General features: G+C 41.5%; 1 protein-coding gene across 8 annotated transcripts in view; it reads left to right on the top strand.

The window, feature by feature from the left end:
• Positions 1-817: 817 nt before the first annotated feature.
• Positions 818-20,658, top strand: part of col7a1l (collagen type VII alpha 1-like) — a 153,441-nt gene continuing 133,600 nt past the window's right edge. For 4 of the 8 annotated variants that reach the window (XM_061912235.1, XM_061912236.1, XM_061912238.1 and 1 more), the window contains exons 1-2: positions 824-1,115; positions 12,632-12,822. In XM_061912235.1, the coding sequence (XP_061768219.1) occupies positions 12,747-12,822 (76 nt within the window). In that variant the 5' untranslated portion in view covers positions 824-1,115; positions 12,632-12,746. Of the gene's footprint in view, positions 1,116-12,631; positions 12,823-20,658 lie in introns of all 8 variants that reach the window. The other 4 variants (XM_061912239.1, XM_061912240.1, XM_061912237.1 and 1 more) reach the window with 2 other exon arrangements.

Raw genomic sequence — 20,658 nt, 5'->3', positions numbered from 1 at the left:
AACCAACTTTCGGTCTGTGTCCAGTCCGCATGGATGAGCGAGGATACGTCCAAGGAGACTAAGGTGTCCGACACCTGCTCACCCAGCGCTCAGTGCCATATCCGCAGCCCTGTCCCCTCATCTGCACCTCCTCCAGTCCCTCCAAACTGACTCCGGTTTAACAGAGACCCAGCAGCTGGTCTCCATGGCCAAAAGGCTCCCGGGAGGCAGATCCAGAAATCCACAAAAAAGCACCGCAGAGGTCACAAAAGGGCCACCCCTTGTCACACAGTCCCAATGGGTCCCGGACCAAAAGGCAAACATATATAATAACACATGAAAACAAGAGGGAAACACAAAAGGATGACACAAGAGCACATAGCTCATGCTAACAGCAGCCACTACAGCAGCGCCATCTTGGAAAAAAAAAATACATATATATATATATATATATATATATATATATATTTATATATCCTCCTGAAAACCAGCGTCCTCTGCAGTGGACATTTGTTTTTGGCTCTGTTCCTTTTGTCCCAGTTACACATTTCAGGAAAAAGAAAAAAAAGAGGCCTGTTATGCAAAACGCAAACATCTACTGCAAAGAGGATGCTGGCTCTCAGGAGGATTTGACCACACAAACGTTATTTTTCCAAGCATGTCAGCACTGACATCTGGCCAAAGCCCATTAAACCGGTCACCACATTCCCTAACGTGACCTCATGTCCAACCCCAACAAAAAAACAAACCAAAAGGGCTTGTAAAAATGAGATGTATTATTAGTTTTTATTCCTTTCATTTAAGGAAAGTTGTTTGCTTTAGAGTCCAGTCACCCCCCGCTTCTTCTTCGTCTTCTTTTCGTGTTGTCTTGGCCTGAGGAGGAAAGCAGCAGCCCCCACCCCTACTCTTCTCTAACTTTTTTTGTGCAGGAGCCAAGCCCAAAGAACAAGTGTCATTCATTCATTCTACCTCCTGCTCCACGCGTGAGATTCCTGTGTTCTGGAATTTTTGCCTTGACTTGGATACAAAACATTTTTGTCTTTTAAGGAGCTGGGTCCTTCCCCCCCCCCATGAACATCACCTGCACTGGCCGGAATATCCTGATGAACTTCTTGAAGTCTTGATTGGAGACGTAGGTGAGAATGCAAAAGGCCTTGATCAAACCGTTGCTGCCCTTTTTTTATGCAGCAGAGTCTAATGTGGTAATCTCCTGAGCACCGCGTGGTTAAAGCTTGTTTTCATGACACTTGTTGTGATTGTAATCATTGAAACATGCATGGAGGATGCACTTACATGCCTGCACTAATGCTAAGATTTGCCCTTGTCTCCGTGTGCTCGGCTGCACCTGAAAACTTTCCGCTTTTGGCTTTGAAAATTTGAATTACTCCCACGCGCCAGACTCGCGTCGCCTGCGTCTCGTGTGCTGCCTTTTTTTTTTCTCCGCTAACCGTCTCGCGGGGATAATCCAATCCGAGAAGTGGCGAGGTGGAAAATGCCATTATGTAGAAATAGCTGACGTGCGGCTGCACTCGCGGGGCCGGCCGTGTGTGAGAGAGGGGAGAAAATGAGTCAGTAAACTTCTTTTTGTAATATTGTTTAATCTTCTCAAGGGCTGTGATAAATGTCACACGGGCCGGAGATGCCTGCAGATGTTTTGCTGTTCACTGCAAGTGTTCTTTCGTGTGGGACAATGCACGACTTCCAATTGTAAATGGCCACTTCTGGGATTGTGTCTTTTAAAATGGCATGCATTCCGCAGACACTTATAGAGTGCCACCAAAGAAAAATGATTGCAGCATATTGAAGCAATGCTGCCCCGCGCTTGGCGGCATGCATTCATACATTTGGTTCTTTCTACGCTAATCAGATCCATGCAGAGACAGATATGCATCGGTATGCATGTTGCTGCATGCAGGGACGTGCACATGATTATAGAGGGGCAAGGGCTCAAAGTCAGAAAAGGGCAGGAACATTTTTTTTGGGTCCGTTACACAATATGGAAATGAATGTAAAATTAAACTTGCTAATAGGAAGCTAACTACTTAGCTGTGTGCCCTTTGTAGGTAAAAGTGATTGCCATTTCTTTTGTGTCAAAAAATTATTGTCATAATGAGTTAATTGATTGATTGATTGATTGATTGATTGATTGATTGATTAATTGATTGATTGATTGATTGATTGATTGATTGATTGATATATTTTTATTTCAAATATGCAAAAAAAACCCCAAACAAACAAGCGCAAGCATGATCCAATACAGTGCTATAGCCTTAACGGCTATTTTAACAAAATGAAAACAATGGAGAATAAAAAAAACAGAAAAAACAAATGAGCATTCGACTTTTTTTTTTTTTTTTTTACATATTTGAAAAGGAGTGAGAAGAAGTATACACTTATTTAATCCCACCCCTTTTCTTTAAATCATAAATTACTCTGAGCTCAAACTTCCTTGTTCACTCTATGTAAAAACTTAATTAACTTGTATATAAATAAATGATAAATATATACATACATATGCACACTACACACATACATAGCCACACCGTTACCACAAGTGCTCATGGAAATAGTATCATGAAAAAAACCCCAAAAAAACAGCAGTACCAGTGCCTCAATGGGCAGCCCCTAACTCTTTTGTAACACAAGAAACCCAATATCAAAGCCCTTCTTCATGTCTGTACCTCTGGAATACCATGTACCTAAACTTCTTTTTAAACTGGTTTATGTTTGGACATTGCTTTAACTCCACGTTCAAACCATTCCATAGTTTCACTCCACAGATTGAAATACAAAAACTTTTGATGGTCGTTCTACAACTAAGCATTTTGAAATTAAAATGTCCCCTTAAGTTATAATCCCCCTCTCGTGTGCTGAACAATTTTTGAATGCTTCCTGGGAGTGTATTTATTTTGGCTTTATACATTATTTGTGCAGTTTGATACAAAATAATATCATTAAATTTCAATATTTTTGACTGTAAGAATAGTGAATGAGTATGGTCCAGATATCCAACCTTGTTGATGATGCGTACAGCTCTTTTCTGAAGTATAGTTATTGAGTTTAATACGCTTTTATAATTATTCCCCCAGACTTCCACACAGTAGGTTAAATATGGTAAAACTAATGAACAGTAGAGAATGTGGAGTGATTTGTGATCTAGAACCTGCTTTGCTTTATTTATTACTGAGATGCTTCTTGACAGCTTAGACTGTACATGTTTTATATGTGGTTTCCAGTTCATTTGATAGTCAATTGTAACTCCAAGGAATTTTATTTCAAAAACCCTTTCAATATCCACCCCATCTATTTGTATCTGTACCCTTGTTTCACGTGTCCTCTTTCCAAACAGCATTAACTCAGTCTTAGTCAGGTTTAATGACAATTTATTATAGTCAAACCAAGCTTTTAGTTTACTAATTTCTTCCATAATGACTTCCTGTAATTGATTTAAATCATCCCCTGAACAAAAAATATTAGTGTCATCAGCAAATAACACTAATTTCAATAATGTAGACACTTTACAGATATCATTGATATACAGGATGAACAATTTTGGCCCCAACACTGACCCCTATCATAGGCTTGGAAGACATGAAAAGCAACAAAACACTGGTTTATTATTAGGCTATTTATTGTTAAAGATAAGCACTTTAATATTGAACATTGAACAGTGCAACATGAAATTCGAAAATAAATAAATAAATAAATACCCAAATGGAAAAAACTTCAATGTGAAAATCTGTCCTTCTTCCCTTAACTTGATGAAAACACCATCAAGTTGTAACTTATGGTCTTTCTCACTTAATTCTCAGACTAAACAACTGAAACGCAATACAACTTTATATCTAAACCTCTACTGTGAGAGAAATGTGATCTGCCGTAAACACAGTGCATTTTATTTTGAAAATTAACCCTGTGTTTTTTTTGGTATTTTGTACACTACTTCCTGTCCTGCACGATCCGCTCTGCTCTGTGCGGAATAGATTAATCAATCAATCAATCAATGTTGACTTATACAGCCCTAAATCACTAGTGTCTCAAAGGGCTGCACAAACCACAACACAAACCACTACGACATCCTCGGTAGTGCCCACATAAGGGCAAGGAAAACTCACACCCAGTGGGACGTCGGTGACAATGATGACTATGAGAACCTTGGAGAGGACGAAAGCAATGGATGTCGAGCGGGTCTAACATGATACTGTGAAAGTTCATTCCATAATGGATCCAACACAGCCGCGAGAGTCCAGTCCAAAGAATTGTCGTGCTCAATTGATGCGCCGCGCTCCAACGTCCGGCAAAAACAGAAGCTGACACATTGAATAATAGAATAATACAGCGTTTTTCTGAAATATCGCCCATATTAGATGCTGAATAAGTGGACGGCGACTAGACCATAACTCACAGGTTCAAGCGTCTCCACTGTCACGTCTCCTCAGGCCGCAGTTGTCTCTCTCTCCTCTCTCTCTGTCACTCACTCACTCGCCCTCTCTCTCTCTCATTTGCGGAAGCGCAGGCTCAAACAACCCGGTATTACAAGAAAACATTTTTGTACCGCTGTTTTTTTTGTTTTGTTTTGTTTTTTTACATCCCTAAGAGGAATTTATTAATGTTGTTTAAAGAAGAAAGGGCAGGGGCTCAAGCACCCATATGTGTGCACGTGCCAGGCTGCATGTGCTCTATCTGTAATCGTCAAGTAGACGTATGTCAGGCCACGTACTCCAAACACTGCATGGGATTTCTAGGCATTGCTCCCAAATCAGTGATTGTGGCACTATAGTAAATTAGTAGAGGACAGACCTCTAAAGACATTTACAATTAAGTAGGGACAGTTTAAAACCCTTTTATGTTCCCAACTGCACAAGAGCAAGGTCTATAAATCCATGCTTGGTTAAGTTCGGTCTGAAACTACTTAACTTACTGGCCCTCTCTCCACTGACATCTGACCTCACAAATGCTTTTCTGGTTGAGTACAAGCTCTGAAAAAAACCTTGGATCTTTCTAGGTCCAAGTCCCGGTTTTAGCTTGTAATTCATTGCAAAAGGTCAGATAAGGACCAAACTGTATGAAAACCAGAAGACTTTCTTATAAGAAGTCATGCAGTTTCAGCTTGAAAATTACTCGGAGAGTGAATGATCTTTTTTTTTTTCAATCCTGAATCCAGAAGATGAACCCCCAAAATCTCATGACCTTTTCTTTTTCACATTTTTGACATTTCCTGAACTTTTTAAGTTATTTACAACCACTTGACTTCAATTAAATAACCTGGGAAGTGATTATTCCCTTCCACAGACCCAAAAACACAAAACACATTTTATCAATCAATCAATCATACATTATTTATACAGCCCTTAACCGCCAGTGCCTCAAAGGACTTCACAAACCATAAATACATTCCCTGATCTGAACACACATCCGTGCGAGGAAAAACTTCAAAAGCCTCAACTGGGAAAAAGAAGAAACCTTGCAAAGGAGCCGCAGGTGGTGAACCCCCCAGGGAACTGCACTTTTTTTTTTTGCCTATAATTCACAATCTTTATAAGAGATAAGAGAACACTTTTTTTTTCTTTTTTTAAAGGCATTCTTACTCGTAAATAACCCTAAATAAAAGTTGGCTTACAATGAATTAATTGAGCGGTCATCTATTTCAGTGGTTCTCTACCTTTTTTCAATGAACATTGTTTTAATTCAAGTACCCCCTAATCAGAGCAAAGCATTTTTGGTTGAAAAAAAAAAAGAGATAAAGAAGTAAAATACAGCACTACGTCATCAGTTTCTGGTTTATTAAATTGTATAACAGTGCAAAATATTGCTCATTTGTAGTGGTCTTTCTTGAACTATTTGAAAAAAAAAAAAGATATAGAAATAACTACAAACTTGTTGAAAAATAAACAAGTGATTCAATTATAAATACGGATTTCTACACATAGAAGTAATCATCAACTTAAAGTGCACTCTTTGGGGATTGTAATAGAGATCCATCTGGATTCATGAACTTAATTCTAAACATTTCTTCACAAAAAAAAGAAATCTTTAACATCAATATTTATGGAACATGTCCACAAAAAATCTGGCTGTCAACACTGAATATTGCATTGTTGCATTTCTTTTCACAGTTAATGAATTTACATTCATATTTTGTTGAAGTATTATTCAATAAATATATTTATAATGGATTTTTTAATTGTTGATATTTTTAAGATATTTAAAAAAAAATCTCACATACCCCTTGGCATACCTTCAAGTACCCCCAGGGGTACGCGTACCCCCATTTGAGAACCACTGCTCTATTTCACCCATAAAGCCCTTTAAATAACCATCAAAAAACCGCCAACAATACTCCATTTACATTTTGTGACCTGAATATTAACAACCATTAAACACCAATGTTAAGGATCTATTTCTAGCAGTGCATTGTCACATAGAGCTAACTTACTTAGGCTGCTGTCTTGACCTCGTCAGCTGGCAAGCTGCTTTCTTGCCTCGGAGCTCCTGAAAGTTTTAAATCATACCTCTGACCTGTGTAGTGAAAGGATGAGAAGTTAGTTAAAACCAATTTAGATCCGGACATGGCGAAAAATACCCGAAAAGACGTTTGGTTTCATGCCATTTTTTTTCTTAGCGAGGACAATGAGTCATCAAACGGGAATATATCAAGGAAAAAACGAACATTGTGATGTCTGTAAAATTAATGTGCCACCGTATGCTTCAAATGAGCAAAATACGTAAATATCACATGTTATTATGAATGTGCCTGTTACTACATTACATATTCACTTACGGCGTCCCTTGTGGATCATTTTAAGCACTATCGAAGCAGAATAGAGCACCTCCCACTGACTCCATTGTAAACCGAATTTTGCTCGAATTTATTTACCTGTTAGAATTCTAAAAAAGAAAAAAAAAAACATTCTTCTTGTTTTCCATCCATCCATCTTCTTCCGCTTATCCGAGGTTCGGGTCACGGGGGCAGCAGCCTAAGCAGGGAAGCCCAGACTTCCTTCTCCCCAGCCACTTCGTCTAGCTCTTCCCGGGGTATCCCGAGGCATTCCCAGGCCAGCCGGGAGACATAGTCTTCCCAACGTATCCTGGGTCTTCCCCGTAGCCTCCTACCGGTTGGACGTGCCCAAAACACCTCCATAGGGAGGCTTTCGGGTGACATCTTGACCAGATGCCCGAACCACCTCATCTGCCTCCTCTCCATGTGGAGGAGCAGCGGCTTTACTTTGAGTTCCTCCCGGATGGCAGAGCTTCTCACCCTATCTCTAAGGGAGAGCCCCGCCACACGGTGAAGGAAACTCATTTCGGCCGCTTGTACCCGTGATCTTATCCTTTCGGTCATGACCCAAAGCTCATGACCATAGGTGAGGATGGGAACGTAGATCGACCGGTGATTTGAGAGCTTTGCCTTCCGGCTCAGCTCCTTCTTCACCACAACATATCGGTAAAACATCTGTATTACTGAAGACGCCGCACCGATCCGCCTGTCGATCTCACGATCCACCTTTCCCTCACTCGTGAACAAGACTCCCAGGTACTTGAACTCCTCCACTTGGGGCAGGGTCTCCTCTCCAACCTGGAGATGGCACTCCACCCTTTTACTTAAGGATTTTAAATGCTAGGCAACATTTAAAAAAAAGTGCAGTTCCCCTTTAAGCGATAATGTGAAACTCCAGTCAATTGGTAAGCTGTGTCATAGGGGAGATCTTCTTTGATGTAGACAAGTAGACACTATTTATTGTTTTACATGCATAAAACAATTTGAAATACATTTAAATGAGTGACAAATGAATATTTTATCTTTGATGGCCAGAGAAGACAGAAGGCAGGGGAGAGTAACACTGACGCCACCTTAGACCTTTGCTATGATTTCTTCCTTGAATTCAATAGTGTTTCTCACCTTCTTTATCAAAGTGCTGGCCCCTTACAACTGTCTTTGGTCCCATGGTGGATTATTTTGCAGTCATACTTGAAAAAAAACACTCAAAAAAGCACAGGCTTCATTGTTAGGGCACTCAATTCTGCAGAATGATACACCGACAGATGTAATAGCTACCCTGCGCGATAACTGAGAAGGTGTAATGCATAGGTCACATGTCGGCGATTGTTGGCGTGGTCCCATATGCAGAAAGCGGAAGAGGCAGCTTGCAGGAAAAAAGGTATTTTTAATAAGTCGACCAAAAAAGGCCCTGAAAGCACAGGAAAGGCTATGTTAAATGAAACTGAACTGATCAGGTTACAAATCAAAGCAGGGAATGCTGGAGAACTGCAAAAACTTACTCACAGGAGAAGCATCCACATTCAAAATACATGAACAACATTCAAAGTCCCGACGAGAAAGAAAGCATCCGCACAACTTAAAGACCTACTGAAATGAGATTTTCTTATTTAAACGGGGATAGCAGGTCCATTCTATGTGTCATACTTGATCATTTGGGGCGGTGTAGCTCGGTTGGTAGAGCGGCCGTGCCAGCAACTTGAGGGTTGCAGGTTCGATTCCCGCTTCCGCCATCCTAGTCACTGCCGTTGTGTCCTTGGGCAAGACACTTTACCCACCTGCTCCCAGTGCCACCCACACTGGTTTAAATGTAACTTAGATATTGGGTTTCACTATGTAAAGCGCTTTGAGTCACTAGAGAAAAGCGCTATATAAATATAATTCACTTCACAAATTCACTTCATTTCGCTATATTGCCAGATTTTTGCTGAAAGGATTTAGTAGAGAACATCCACGATAAAGTTCGCAACTTTTGGTCGCTAACAGAAAAGCCCTGCCTTTACCGGAAGTCGCAGACGATGACGTCACATGTTGATGGCTCCTCACATCCTCACATTGTTTTTAACGTGAGCCTCCAACAAAAACAATTTCCCAATTTGAGCGAGGATGAAAGATTTGTGTTTGAGGATATTGATAGCGACGGACTTAAAAAAAAAAATAAAAAAAACGCGATTGCATTGGCACGGATTTAGATGTTTTTAGACACATTTACTAGGATCATTCTGGGAAATCCCTTATATTTCTATTGTGTTGCTAGTGTTTTAGTGAGATTAAATAAGACTGATAGTTGGAGGGGTGTGTCCACGGGTGTCTTGACGCCAGTGTCTCAGGGAAGACGATGGCAGCTTTATGGACGGCACAAGCTCAGCTGATCCCCGGTAAAAAGCGACGTTTTACTACAATTTTCTTACCGAAACCTGCTGGTTGACATTCGGTCGGGATCCATGTTCGCTTGACCGCTCTGATCCATAGTAAAGTTTCACCTCCGGGAATTTTAAACAAGGAATCACCGTGTGTTTGTGTGGCTAAAGGCTAAAGCTTCCCAACTCCATCTTTCTACTGTGACTTCTCCAATATTAATTGAACAAATTGCAAAAGATTCAGCAACACAGATGTCCAAAATACTGTGTAATTATGCGGTTAAAACAGACGGCTTTTAGCTGTGTGTGTGTGCACAGCTCGTATTTCCTAACAGCCTGTGACGTCACGCGTACGCGTCATCATTACGCGACGCTTTCAAGAAGAAACTCCCGGGAAATTTAAAATTGCAATTTAGTCAACTAAAAAGGCCATGTTGGAATGTTAATATTTCATCATTGTGTGAATGTGAGTGTGAATGTTGTCTGTCTGTCTGTGTTGGCCCTGCGATGAGGTGGCGACTTGTCCAGGGTGTACCCCGCCTTCCGCCCGATTGTAGCTGAGATAGGCGCCAGCGCCCCCCGCGACCCCAAGAGGGAATAAGCGGTAGAAAATTGATGGATGGATATATAAACTATCAGACTGCAAGGTGGGTAATAGTGGGTTTCAGTAGGCCTTTAAATAGCCGTAATTACAGAGAGAACAGGAAGTGAAAACTACAAAATCAGAGCGCAGGACAGGAACTAAACACTACATACAGGTTAATACAGAAATACTCAAAGTAAGGTGGTGTGACTGGCCGTGAAAGAATGCCTCCACCTAACAAAACGGGTTATGGATGTTCTAGAAAAAAAACAGATATACGCGGAGTGGGGACAAGGTGAAGGCACGTTTTGCCAAGTGTCACCGCAGCCAGCAGGAAAGAATCAGATGGTGGTGGCAAGTAAACCACCGTCCCTGGAACAGCCGTAATCGTGGCCGACAAGAAGATGCGAGCGATCTGCAGCGGCCCACCAGCACCGGTTAAATTCTGGGCGTTGCTGCCAATGGTGTGAAGGGCGTCAATGAAACGACCACATACTTGGTCCACGAGTAGGAATTTTTGGTCGCCAGTCAGCTGCCTCCGAAGCAAGCAAGGAGGGCAAGCGCCATACAGGCGAGCTGGAGGTCCAAAGGCTGCATGAAGACCGACTGGAGGCGTCGTCGGGACACCCACTGGAAGAGAGACAGGAAGCGGTGCTGTACAAAAACAAACAAACTTTTAGTGAAAATTGCCGTGGATAAAAACGAATCATGGAAAAAAGTAGAGCTTACAAAAACTCAGGTGCCACTGCACTATATTAATAACAGTCAATTTAAAAGCATATCTGCAAAAATCATCTCCGCAAGGCGGCTAATATGCCGTCCGTGCTGCTCTCCGATAGAGTTTGATTGGTTTTAAATGAGATAATCTGCCCGCGCCACCTCAGAATCATGCGCTGATTTAAGTGTTTGAATTTGTGCGACTCAGCCGCTGATTAGCTTCACTTGACTGCATGTTGCTTGCAGATCTTCCTATCGACGCCGCTCTCTCCTCGCCGAGCACAGCTAAAGGTCCTTGAGCCGTAGCGCTGCTGCTCAATACATGTTTTTTATGTCTGACACCACAACCTTCAGCGTCTAGCGATTAGACAGCCCAGACTAGAGCTAATACAACAATGTCTTTGTCTTGGACAGAATCTAATAATCATCAAAAGTTTAAGGGCCTACTGAAATGAGATGTTCTTATTTAAACGGGAATAGCAGGTCCATTCTATGTGTCATACTTGATCATTTCGCGATATTGCCATATTTTTGCTGAAAGGATTTAGTAGAGAACGACGACGATAAAGCTAATAGAAAAGCCCTGCCTTTACCGGAAGTATGTGTACGTGACGTCACGAGTTGCAGGGCTCCACCCATATTCACATTGTTTTTAATTGGAGCCACCAGCAGTAAGAGCAATTCGGACCGAGAAAACGACAATTTCCCCATTAATTTGAGCGAGGATGAAAGATCTGTGAATTAGGATATTGATAGTGAAGGACTAGAAAAAAAAAAGAAAAAAAAAAAGCGACAGCTCTGGGCGACGGCAGTGTGAGCGTTTCAGATGTAATTAGACACATTTACTAGGATAATTCTGGAAGATCCCTTATCTGCTTATTGTTTTAATAGTGTTTTAGTGAGGTTTTAAAGATTGTAAAGACATACCACGAGGTCGGATGACTGCGGTGAACACACAATGTCTTAGAAAGAAGCCGAGGAGCCAAGCTCACAGATGCTGCAGGACGACAAATAATCCACTGATGTCTTCGGTAAGATATATACCACAATTTCCCCATCCAAAAACATGCTGGTTGACGTAGAGAAACATGTTTGCTTGACCGCTCCGCTTCACAACAAACAAAGAAACACCGGCTGTGTCTCGGTGCTAAAGACAGCTGCAATACACCGCTTTCCACCAACGGCATTGTTCTTTATAGTCTCCATTATTAGATGAACAAATTGCAAAAGATTCAGCAACACAGATGTCCAAAATACTGTGTAATTACGCCATGAACAGAAACGACTTTTGTTTGGTGCTATGCTATGTCTCCTCCAACACGTGACGTCACGCGTATGCGTCATCATTCCGCGACGTTTTCAACAAGAAACTCGCGGGAAATTTAAAATTGCAATTTAGTAAACAAAAGGCCTTATTGGCATGTGTTGCAATGTTAATATTTGATCATTCATTTATAAACTATCAGACTGCGTGGTCGGTAGTAGTGGCTTTCAGTAGGCCTTTAACCCCAAAGGGAAAAAAACACTTGTCAAAACACACGTCCACGCAAAATAAGCCGAGCGTAAGCGCTAACCAGATAACTTGTTGCCTGTTGTTCTAGATTTGTCATGCTTGTGCGCACACTGTCTCTGGCCTCTGTGGAAATAATGAAACTGACAGTGGGTTTAGTGGACATGACTGCACTTCCTTGCATTTTCATTCGAAGAAAAACTAAATCCGCTTCGTCCAAATCAATATTTATGATCTCCTGAGGAGCAATTTACATAATCAAACCTTCTCATCGGCAATGTCGGGCATGAAGATTTTCTTTCGTACTCTTGCTAAGCAGTGGTTTGTGTCTGGCTCTGCAATGCTCCTGCGGATTATTAGGGGTCATAAATTCCAGTGGCGTGTTTGTTCAGACGCCCCAGTAATTGCCTCTGATAGCTGGCTTGGTATTCGACAATTTAAAACGCTGCTGTGTAAGACATTTACTCCTTTGCTCTTGTTGGAATGTGTTATAAACGTGTCTGCACCTTATACCCTGCAATGAACTGCGCTTTTATTGTCCTCCTCCCGCCCTTATTAGAACAATGCGCAATAAACGGATCATAAACAGTGAGGGATTTATGGTGTTGCATGCGTGCACGTCTCATTGCAAGGAAGGTAAACACAACATTTAAAAAAAAAATGGCCGCTCACGTTTTTATCTTTCTTTGACTTTCCCTGTCTAGATAAGAGGAGAGAAGCGTGAGAATTGATGATCCCGGAGCGTCGTCCTGGAATAGGATTTGTGAGGTGAAGCAGCAGCAGGAGGAAGCGGGTGATCCGAACAGGGCGAGGAGGAGTATGGGCCGCTCTGCTTTTTGCTTCTTTCTCCTGTGCCTCTGCCTCCATCATCGGAGCGTCATGGCGCAAGCTGAAGGTATGGCATCACTCCTCCTACGACATAAAACTGTAATTCACCCACTTCTTCACTAGGTAGAGCAATTTCTCCACATGCGAGTTCTATGGCGAGATCACGCCAAAAGTGGGTCTGTGAATTAGGATATTGATAGTGAAGGACTAGAGAAAAAAAAAAAGCGACAGCTCCGGGCGACGGCAGTGTGAGCGTTTCATATGTAATTAGACACATTTACTACGATAATTCTGGAAGATCCCTTATCTGCTTATTGTTTTAATAGTGTTTTAGTGAGGTTTTAAAGATTGTAAAGACATACCACGAGGTCGTATGACTGCGGTCAACACACAGTGTCTTAGAGAGAAGCCGAGGAGCCAAGCTCACAGATGCTGCAGGACGACAAATAATCCACTGATGTCTTCGGTAAGATATATACCACAATTTCCTCATCTGGTTGACGTAGAGAAACATGTTTGCTTGACCGCTCCGCTTCACAACAAACGAAGAAACACCGGCTGGGTCTCGGTGCTAAAGACAGCTGCAATCCACCGCTTTCCAACAACAGCATTGTTCTTTATAGTCTCCATTATTAGATGAACTAATTGCAAAAGATTCAGCAACACAGATGTCCAAAATACTGTGTAATTACGCCATGAACAGAAACTACTTTTGTTTGGTGCAAAAGTGGGTGACATTGTTATCACCAGGAAAGATGAAATCAGTAAACTTTCTTGTGATAAAATGGCAACCAAGGTAATAAATGCTAAATGGGTTGTACTTGTATAGCGCTTTTCTACCTTCAAGGTACTCAAAGCACTTTGACACTACTTCCACATTCACCCATTCACACACACATTCACACACTGATGGAGGGAGCTGCCATGCAAGGCGCCAACCAGCACCCATCAGGAGCAAGGGTGAAGTGTCTTGCTCAGGACACAACGGACGTGACGAGGTTGGTTCTAGGTGGGATTTGAACCAGTGACCCTCGGGTTGCGCACGGCCACTCTCCCACTGCGCCACGCCGTCCCTTCAATCAAAAAGATCAACCAAAGAACGAGATTCCTCTACAGAATCTCCTCTCTGGTCAACAAAAACACCTTGAAGATTCTAGCAGGAACTCTCATTCAACCCTTTTTCGATTACGCTTGCACCTCCTGGTACCCCAGCACCTCCAAAACCCTCAAATCTAGACTCCAAACATCCCAGAATAAGCTAGTCCGGTTACTTTTAGACCTACACCTCACTCCAACCCACTTATCCAAAGTGGGCTGGCTCAGGGTGGAGGACAGAGTAAAACAACTTGCACTGAGCCTAGTCTATAAAATCCGCTACACCTCCCTGATACCGAAGTACATGTCAAACTACTTTGTGGTAACCACAACACCAGGGGGAACTCCACAAACCACGTTAAACCCAGATTCCGATCTAACAAAGGTCTTAACTCATTGTCTTTCTATGCCACATCAATGTGGAATGCACTCCCAACAGGTGTAAAAGTAAGTGCATCTCTATATTCCTTCAAAACCGCTCTAAAACAACACCTCCAGGCAACATCAACCCTTTACTAATACCCTCCTCCATTCACATCCCATCTCCCCGGATTATAAATAACCTAATGTAAATAATCAAATGTACTTCTAATGTATATACTTGCTCTTATGCTATCTGAACTCACTATGTTCACTGCTGGCTGTACATATCCTACTAAGTAAGACCTACACTGCTTCAATGTCCATTTCTCTGTTGATGCAATTGCTGATGACTGAAGTACTGATATCAACCAAAGCTCCTCATCCCACCCCCGGATTGTAAATAATGTAAATAATTCAATGTACATACTATGATGATTAACCTGTGTGATGACTGTATTATGCTGATAGTATATATTTGTACCATGAATTGATTAACGTGGACCCCGACTTAAACAAGTTGAAAAACTTATTGGGGTGTTACCATTTAGTGGTCAATTGTACGGAATATGTACTGAACTGTGCAATCTACTAATAAAAGTATCAATCAATCACGCCAATTCAACCTATCCCCACTAACTATGCGCGGCCTCACAAGTTTGTCCAAGGCCTGCAATTCTCCCACACTCATTTTCGCCAATTTAAGTTTGTTTTTGAGCAGCGCTCAAACAGTCACGACAACTGTCTAATCAAAACATTTGTTTCTTGTGTAGACGAAGCAGGGACTACGTGTAATAATATACTGTACACCGGTATTAGTCTTGTACCGCGATACTAATTAATCATATTCGGTACGATACCGCCTCTGAAAAGTACCGGTATTCATCCCCATTTTTTGTTAAAATGAGGCCAATAATGAAATGTTTTGTGGTTCCCTTTATTTAGAAAAGTACCGAAAAGTATTGAAATTATTTTGGTACCGGGACATCACTATTATGCAGTGACGTGCGGTGAACTAAACACCAGGTGAGGCATAAATACTTTTTTTTTTAACTTAAATTCATATGTGCAGCCCTAGTCATTGTTGATTCAGGATGCACATTAGAGTAATGGGGAAAAAGGGAGTTATTCGCTTTCATAAAAAACGTAATCATAATGATATTATGATATGATAAATAGTTCCAAAAAGTATTTAATAAAGTTCTTATTAAATACTTTTTGGTCCTATTTGCTTTTAACAAAATAAATCAAGTATTGTGAGTGTATCTTAACTTTCTGTATTTGTATCTGAAGCAGCAATAGCTATCCTCCATGAAAACGTACTTCGTATGATCGCATTTATTTTGGTCTTAAAGTCCAGTTTAGAGAAGTATTTAATCTTGGATACAGTATATAATCTTCCATATTGGAAGACACATTCATTTAATTTAATTTCATTCCAAAAAATTAAACAATATTTTTGCATTTGACAAAAAACACCCACAAACGCTGGCTTACTCTAATAAAAATGCCAAGTTTGTTATAAATACAGTTTAGAAAAAAAGAAAAGAAAAAATGCAGGCTTCTGCTGGAGAGACCTGTGTCTGCCAGCTTGAGCGCCCCCACTTCTGTGTGTGGCGAGTCAGAGTACTGCTGAGGCTTTGAACTGCAAGTTGACAATACCTTGAGGCAGTGGTACATGCTGCCTCATGGTCTGCCTTTCCCCCGTGGCAACAAGCATGCGCCCCCTCGCACGCACGCACACACCCAATACACACTATGTAGCCGTGGAGGCACCCCCTGTGCCTGCCTCACTTCTCGTATGCTGCGTTGTATTGATCAGGAAACATGGAATTTACGCGATTTCGACCATGAAAATGATCAATATATACAAAAACCACACCAAAATCACATAGAAAGCATAAACCAAAAGAGAAATACTGAAACTTATTTTATTTTATTACTTTGTTTTGGAGGGCTTCACGGTGGCAGAGGGGTTAGTGCGTCTGCCTCACAATACGAAGGTCCTGCAGTCCTGGGTTCAAATCCAGGCTCGGGATCTTTCTGTGTGGAGTTTGCATGTTCTCCCCGTGAATGCGTGGGTTCCCTCCGGGTACTCCGGCTTCCTCCCACTTCCAAAGACATGCACCTGGGGATAGGTTGATTGGCAACACTAAATTGGCCCTAGTGTGTGAATGTGAGTGTGAATGTTGTCTGTTTATCTGTGTTGGCCCTGCGATGAGGTGGCGACTTGTCCAGGGTGTACCCCGCCTTCCGCCCGATTGTAGATGAGATAGGCGCCAGCGCCCCCCGCGACCCCAAAAGGGAATAAGCGGTAGAAAATGGATGGATGGATGGACTTTGTTTTGGAACATCTCATGGTCAACCCACCTGGTGGCAGGTGAGGCACTGCCTCACTTGCCTCCCCTGACAGCACGTCACTGCTAGTATGAACTCTTTATTGATTAAAGGCCAAAGGTGTCGTCTTCCCGCATAGCATAGGCCTACTTCTTGTTCCTGTCCATAGTGCTACCCCTTCTGGGTAATGTAGTATGTAGAAATTTACTGTCTATATTATGGGTGTGCAAACCACGGCCCGCGGGCCAAGTGCAGCCTGCTGACGTTTTCAGTTTCGTAATAGGTATAACAAGGAATCTGGCGCAAGGGTGTTTCCAATTTAATGTTAAATGTCTGACATCCAGATTGCGGGAAATTTAGCATTTATTGCTTGTTGAAGTGTGATGATAAGCTTTCATCGTCTCTCATTTACCAACAAAAATGAACACTATAGATCGCTCTCAATTGTTCACAAACACCTTTAACCTGCGAGGGTAAATGTGTTGGAATGTAAATTAATGTTTAAAACGGACAAACAATTTTCAAGCATAAAACATACGCAGAGAATGTCATCAGATTGTGGATGACAGAGCAGACAATGGACAATAAGCCCTTTGGTGGTGTTTTATATCTGTAATTATAAAGTATTAATACTGTTTTTTTTACAGATTTGAGTATGTCTTTACTGCCATCTAATGGCCTACTTATGAATCCATCCATCCATCCATTTTCTGCCGTTCGTCCCTTTGGGGTCACGGGGAGTGCTGCAGCCTATCTCAGCTGCATTCGGACGGAAGGCAGTTACACCCTGGACAAGTCGCCACCTCATCGCAGGGTCAACACAGATAGACAGACAACATTCAAACTCACATTCAGACACTAGGGCCAATTTAGTGTTGCCAATAAACCTATCCCCAGGTGCATGTCTTTGGAAGTGGGAGGAAGCCGGAGTACCCGGAGGGAACCCACGCATTCCTGGGGAGAACATGATAACTCCACTGTGCTCTAAAACAAAACATCAATACAGTCTTTGTTTTCCAATTTTTGTTAAAATTCTGTGCTTTTTGAGGTTAAGGTTACAGAACACTTAAAACTTAAAAAATAAATATATTACAAGTTGATTCAATAATATTAAAAAACACATCAAATTATTGCAACAACTTTCTGAAAAAGCTGTTGCAAATTCAGGCATTTTAGGCAAACACAGTCACCCAAAAAATACTGGAGAGACTGACAACATGTTACAATTCTGTCAAACACAATGATTTAGAGTGGCTGAGAAAGCTGAGAGCAAAATGCAGCTCTTTCTGAACACACGGTCATAAATCAACCAGTATATTGCACAACACAGTAGCTACTGAACAAATGCTGCACAATGTTGCCCACAGCAATGTATCTGTGGCGGTGGGATGGAATAATCTCTTGTTTTGAAACATTTTTCAACAACCGGATTTGGAACTATAATAATTCAAATGTATTAAAAAATAACAGTTGCACCGTTTTTCCATACAATACTTGGGAATAAAAACACTGTACATTTTATGGTAAAATCCCAATAACTAGGTTTTGACCTTTTTCAGAATTTCTAGGCGCAGCCAAGGCGTTGAGGGGATTCGGTTTGGTGGCCACGGGATTAAGTCTCTGCTTTTTGCAAATGATGTAGTCCTGATGGCTTCATCTGACCGGGATCTTCAGCTCTCACTGGATCAGTTCGCAGCCGAGTGTGAAGCGACCGGAATGAGAATCAGCACCTCCAAGTCCGAGTCCATGGTTCTCGCCCGGAAAAGGGTGGAGTGCCATCTCCGGGTTGGGGAGGAGACCCTACCCCAAGTGGAGGAGTTCAAGTACCTAGGAGTCTTGTTCACGAGTGAGGGAAGAGTGGATCGTGAGATCGACAGGCGAATCGGTGCGGCGTCTTCAGTAATGCGGACGTTGTACCGATCCGTTGTGGTGAAGAAGGAGCTGAGCCGGAAGGCAAAGCTCTCAATTTACCGGTCGATCCACGTTCCCATCCTCACCTATGGTCATGAGCTTTGGGTCATGACCGAAAGGATAAGATCACGGGTACAAGCGGCCGAAATGAGTTTCCTCCGCCGGGTGGCGGGGCTCTCCCTTAGAGATAGGGTGAGAAGCTCTGCCATCCGGGAGGAGCTCAACGTAAATCCGCTGCTCCTCCACATCGAGAGGAGCCAGATGAGGTGGTTCGGGCATCTGGTCAGGATGCCACCCGAACGCCTCCCTAGGGATGTGTTTAGGGCACGTACAGCTGGTAGGAGGCCACGGGGAAGACCCAGGACACGTTGGGAAGACTATGTCTCCCGGCTGGCCTGGGAACGCCTCGGGATCCCCCGGGAAGAGCTAGACGAAGTGGCTGGAGATAGGGAAGTCTGGGCTTCCCTGCTTAGGCTGCTGCCCCCGCGACCCGACCTCGGATAAGCGGAAGATGATGGATGGATGGATGGATGGACTTTTTTCAGTGTGCCTTTTGCATTCCAAACAAATTTGGACCTAGGCAGAACGATTTAGTGTCCGTTTGCCCTCGTGTAACAGATGCCAGCTAGTGCCATCGTATGTTAGTGTGCTTGTAAACTTCACTCCGTCACACCTTGAGAGTCGCACTGGACATCTCGGGCTTTAGCATATTGCCCAGCACCATGTGGTTCTCAATCAGAGAACCCTGGTTGGAGCCCTAGGTTAGGTTACACTCGCTCATTATCCAATCCAATCCAATCCAATCCACTTTATTTATATAGCACATTTAAACAACAATAACGTTTCCAAAGTGCTGCACAGCCGTGTTAAAAACAATTAGAAAAAAATATATATATAAAACCAATAAAAACAATATAAAAACAAATATGATTAAAAACTATTTTAAAGGGTAAAATCAATTAAAACAGTAAAATAGAAATCAAAGTGTATAAAAAACACAGAGGACAACAGAGGACCACACAACTCACGTAGTGTTAAAAGCCAAAGAATAAAACCAATAAAAACAATATAAAAACAAATATGATTAAAAACTATTTTAAAGGGTAAAATCAATTAAAACAGTAAAATAGAAATCAAAGTGTATAAAAAACACAGAGGACAACAGAGAACAGAGGACCACACAACTCACATAGTGTTAAAAGACAAAGAATAAAAGTGGGTCTTAAGACGAGACTTAAACACATTATATAATCTTACTGTCTGTGTAGAGATTTTTTTTTTTTACAGAGTACTATCTTTTGTAGTCAAACAACATCAGGCGATTGTCTACAGCAACATCTGTTAATGTTGCTGGATGCAGCGCTAGTTCGAAACCCCAACAGTATTTACTTTTTGTCTACCATGCACTTGTTGACTATAGATGGTTAATTGAATAGATTAGAGCCCCTACAACAGGGGTCACCAACGCGGTGCCCGCGGCACCAGGTAGCTCGTAAGGACCAGATGAGTCGCCCGCTGGCCTGTTCTAAAAAATAGCTCGAATAGCAGCACTTACCAGTGAGCTGCCTCTATTTTTTTAATTGTATTTATCTACTGGCAAGCCGGTCTCGCTTCGCTTGACATTTTGAACTCTAAGAGAGACAAAACTCAAATAGAATTTCAAAATCCAAGACAATTATTTAAAGACTTGGTCTTCACTTGTTTAAATAAATTCTTTTATTTTTTTTACTTTGCTTCATATAACTTTCAGAAAGACAATTTTAGAGAAAAAATACAACCTTCAAAAGTATTTAAGGATTTTTAAACACATTTACCTTTTTACCTTTTAATTTCCTTCCTCTACTTTCCTGACAATTTAAATCAATGTTCAAGTAAATTTATTTTTTTTATTGTAAAGAATAATAAATACATTTTAATTCTTCATTTTAGCTTCTGTTTTTTCGACAAAGAATATTTGTGAAATATTTCTTCAAACTTATTATGATTAAAATAAAAAAAAATATTCTGGCAAATCTATAAAATCTGTAAAATCAAATTTAAATCTTATTCCAAAGTATTTTGAATTTATTTCAAAAATGTTGTTCTGGAAAATCAAGAAGAAATAATGATTTGTCTTTGTTAGAAATATAGCTTGGTCTAATTTGTTATATATTCTAACAAAGTGCAGATTGGATTTTAACCTATTTCAAACATGTCGTCA

This window comes from Nerophis ophidion, linkage group LG10, assembly GCF_033978795.1.
Source record: "Nerophis ophidion isolate RoL-2023_Sa linkage group LG10, RoL_Noph_v1.0, whole genome shotgun sequence".
NCBI classification, from domain to species: Eukaryota; Metazoa; Chordata; class Actinopteri; order Syngnathiformes; family Syngnathidae; genus Nerophis; species Nerophis ophidion.
This window is presented reverse-complemented; position numbering and strand designations above follow the sequence as displayed.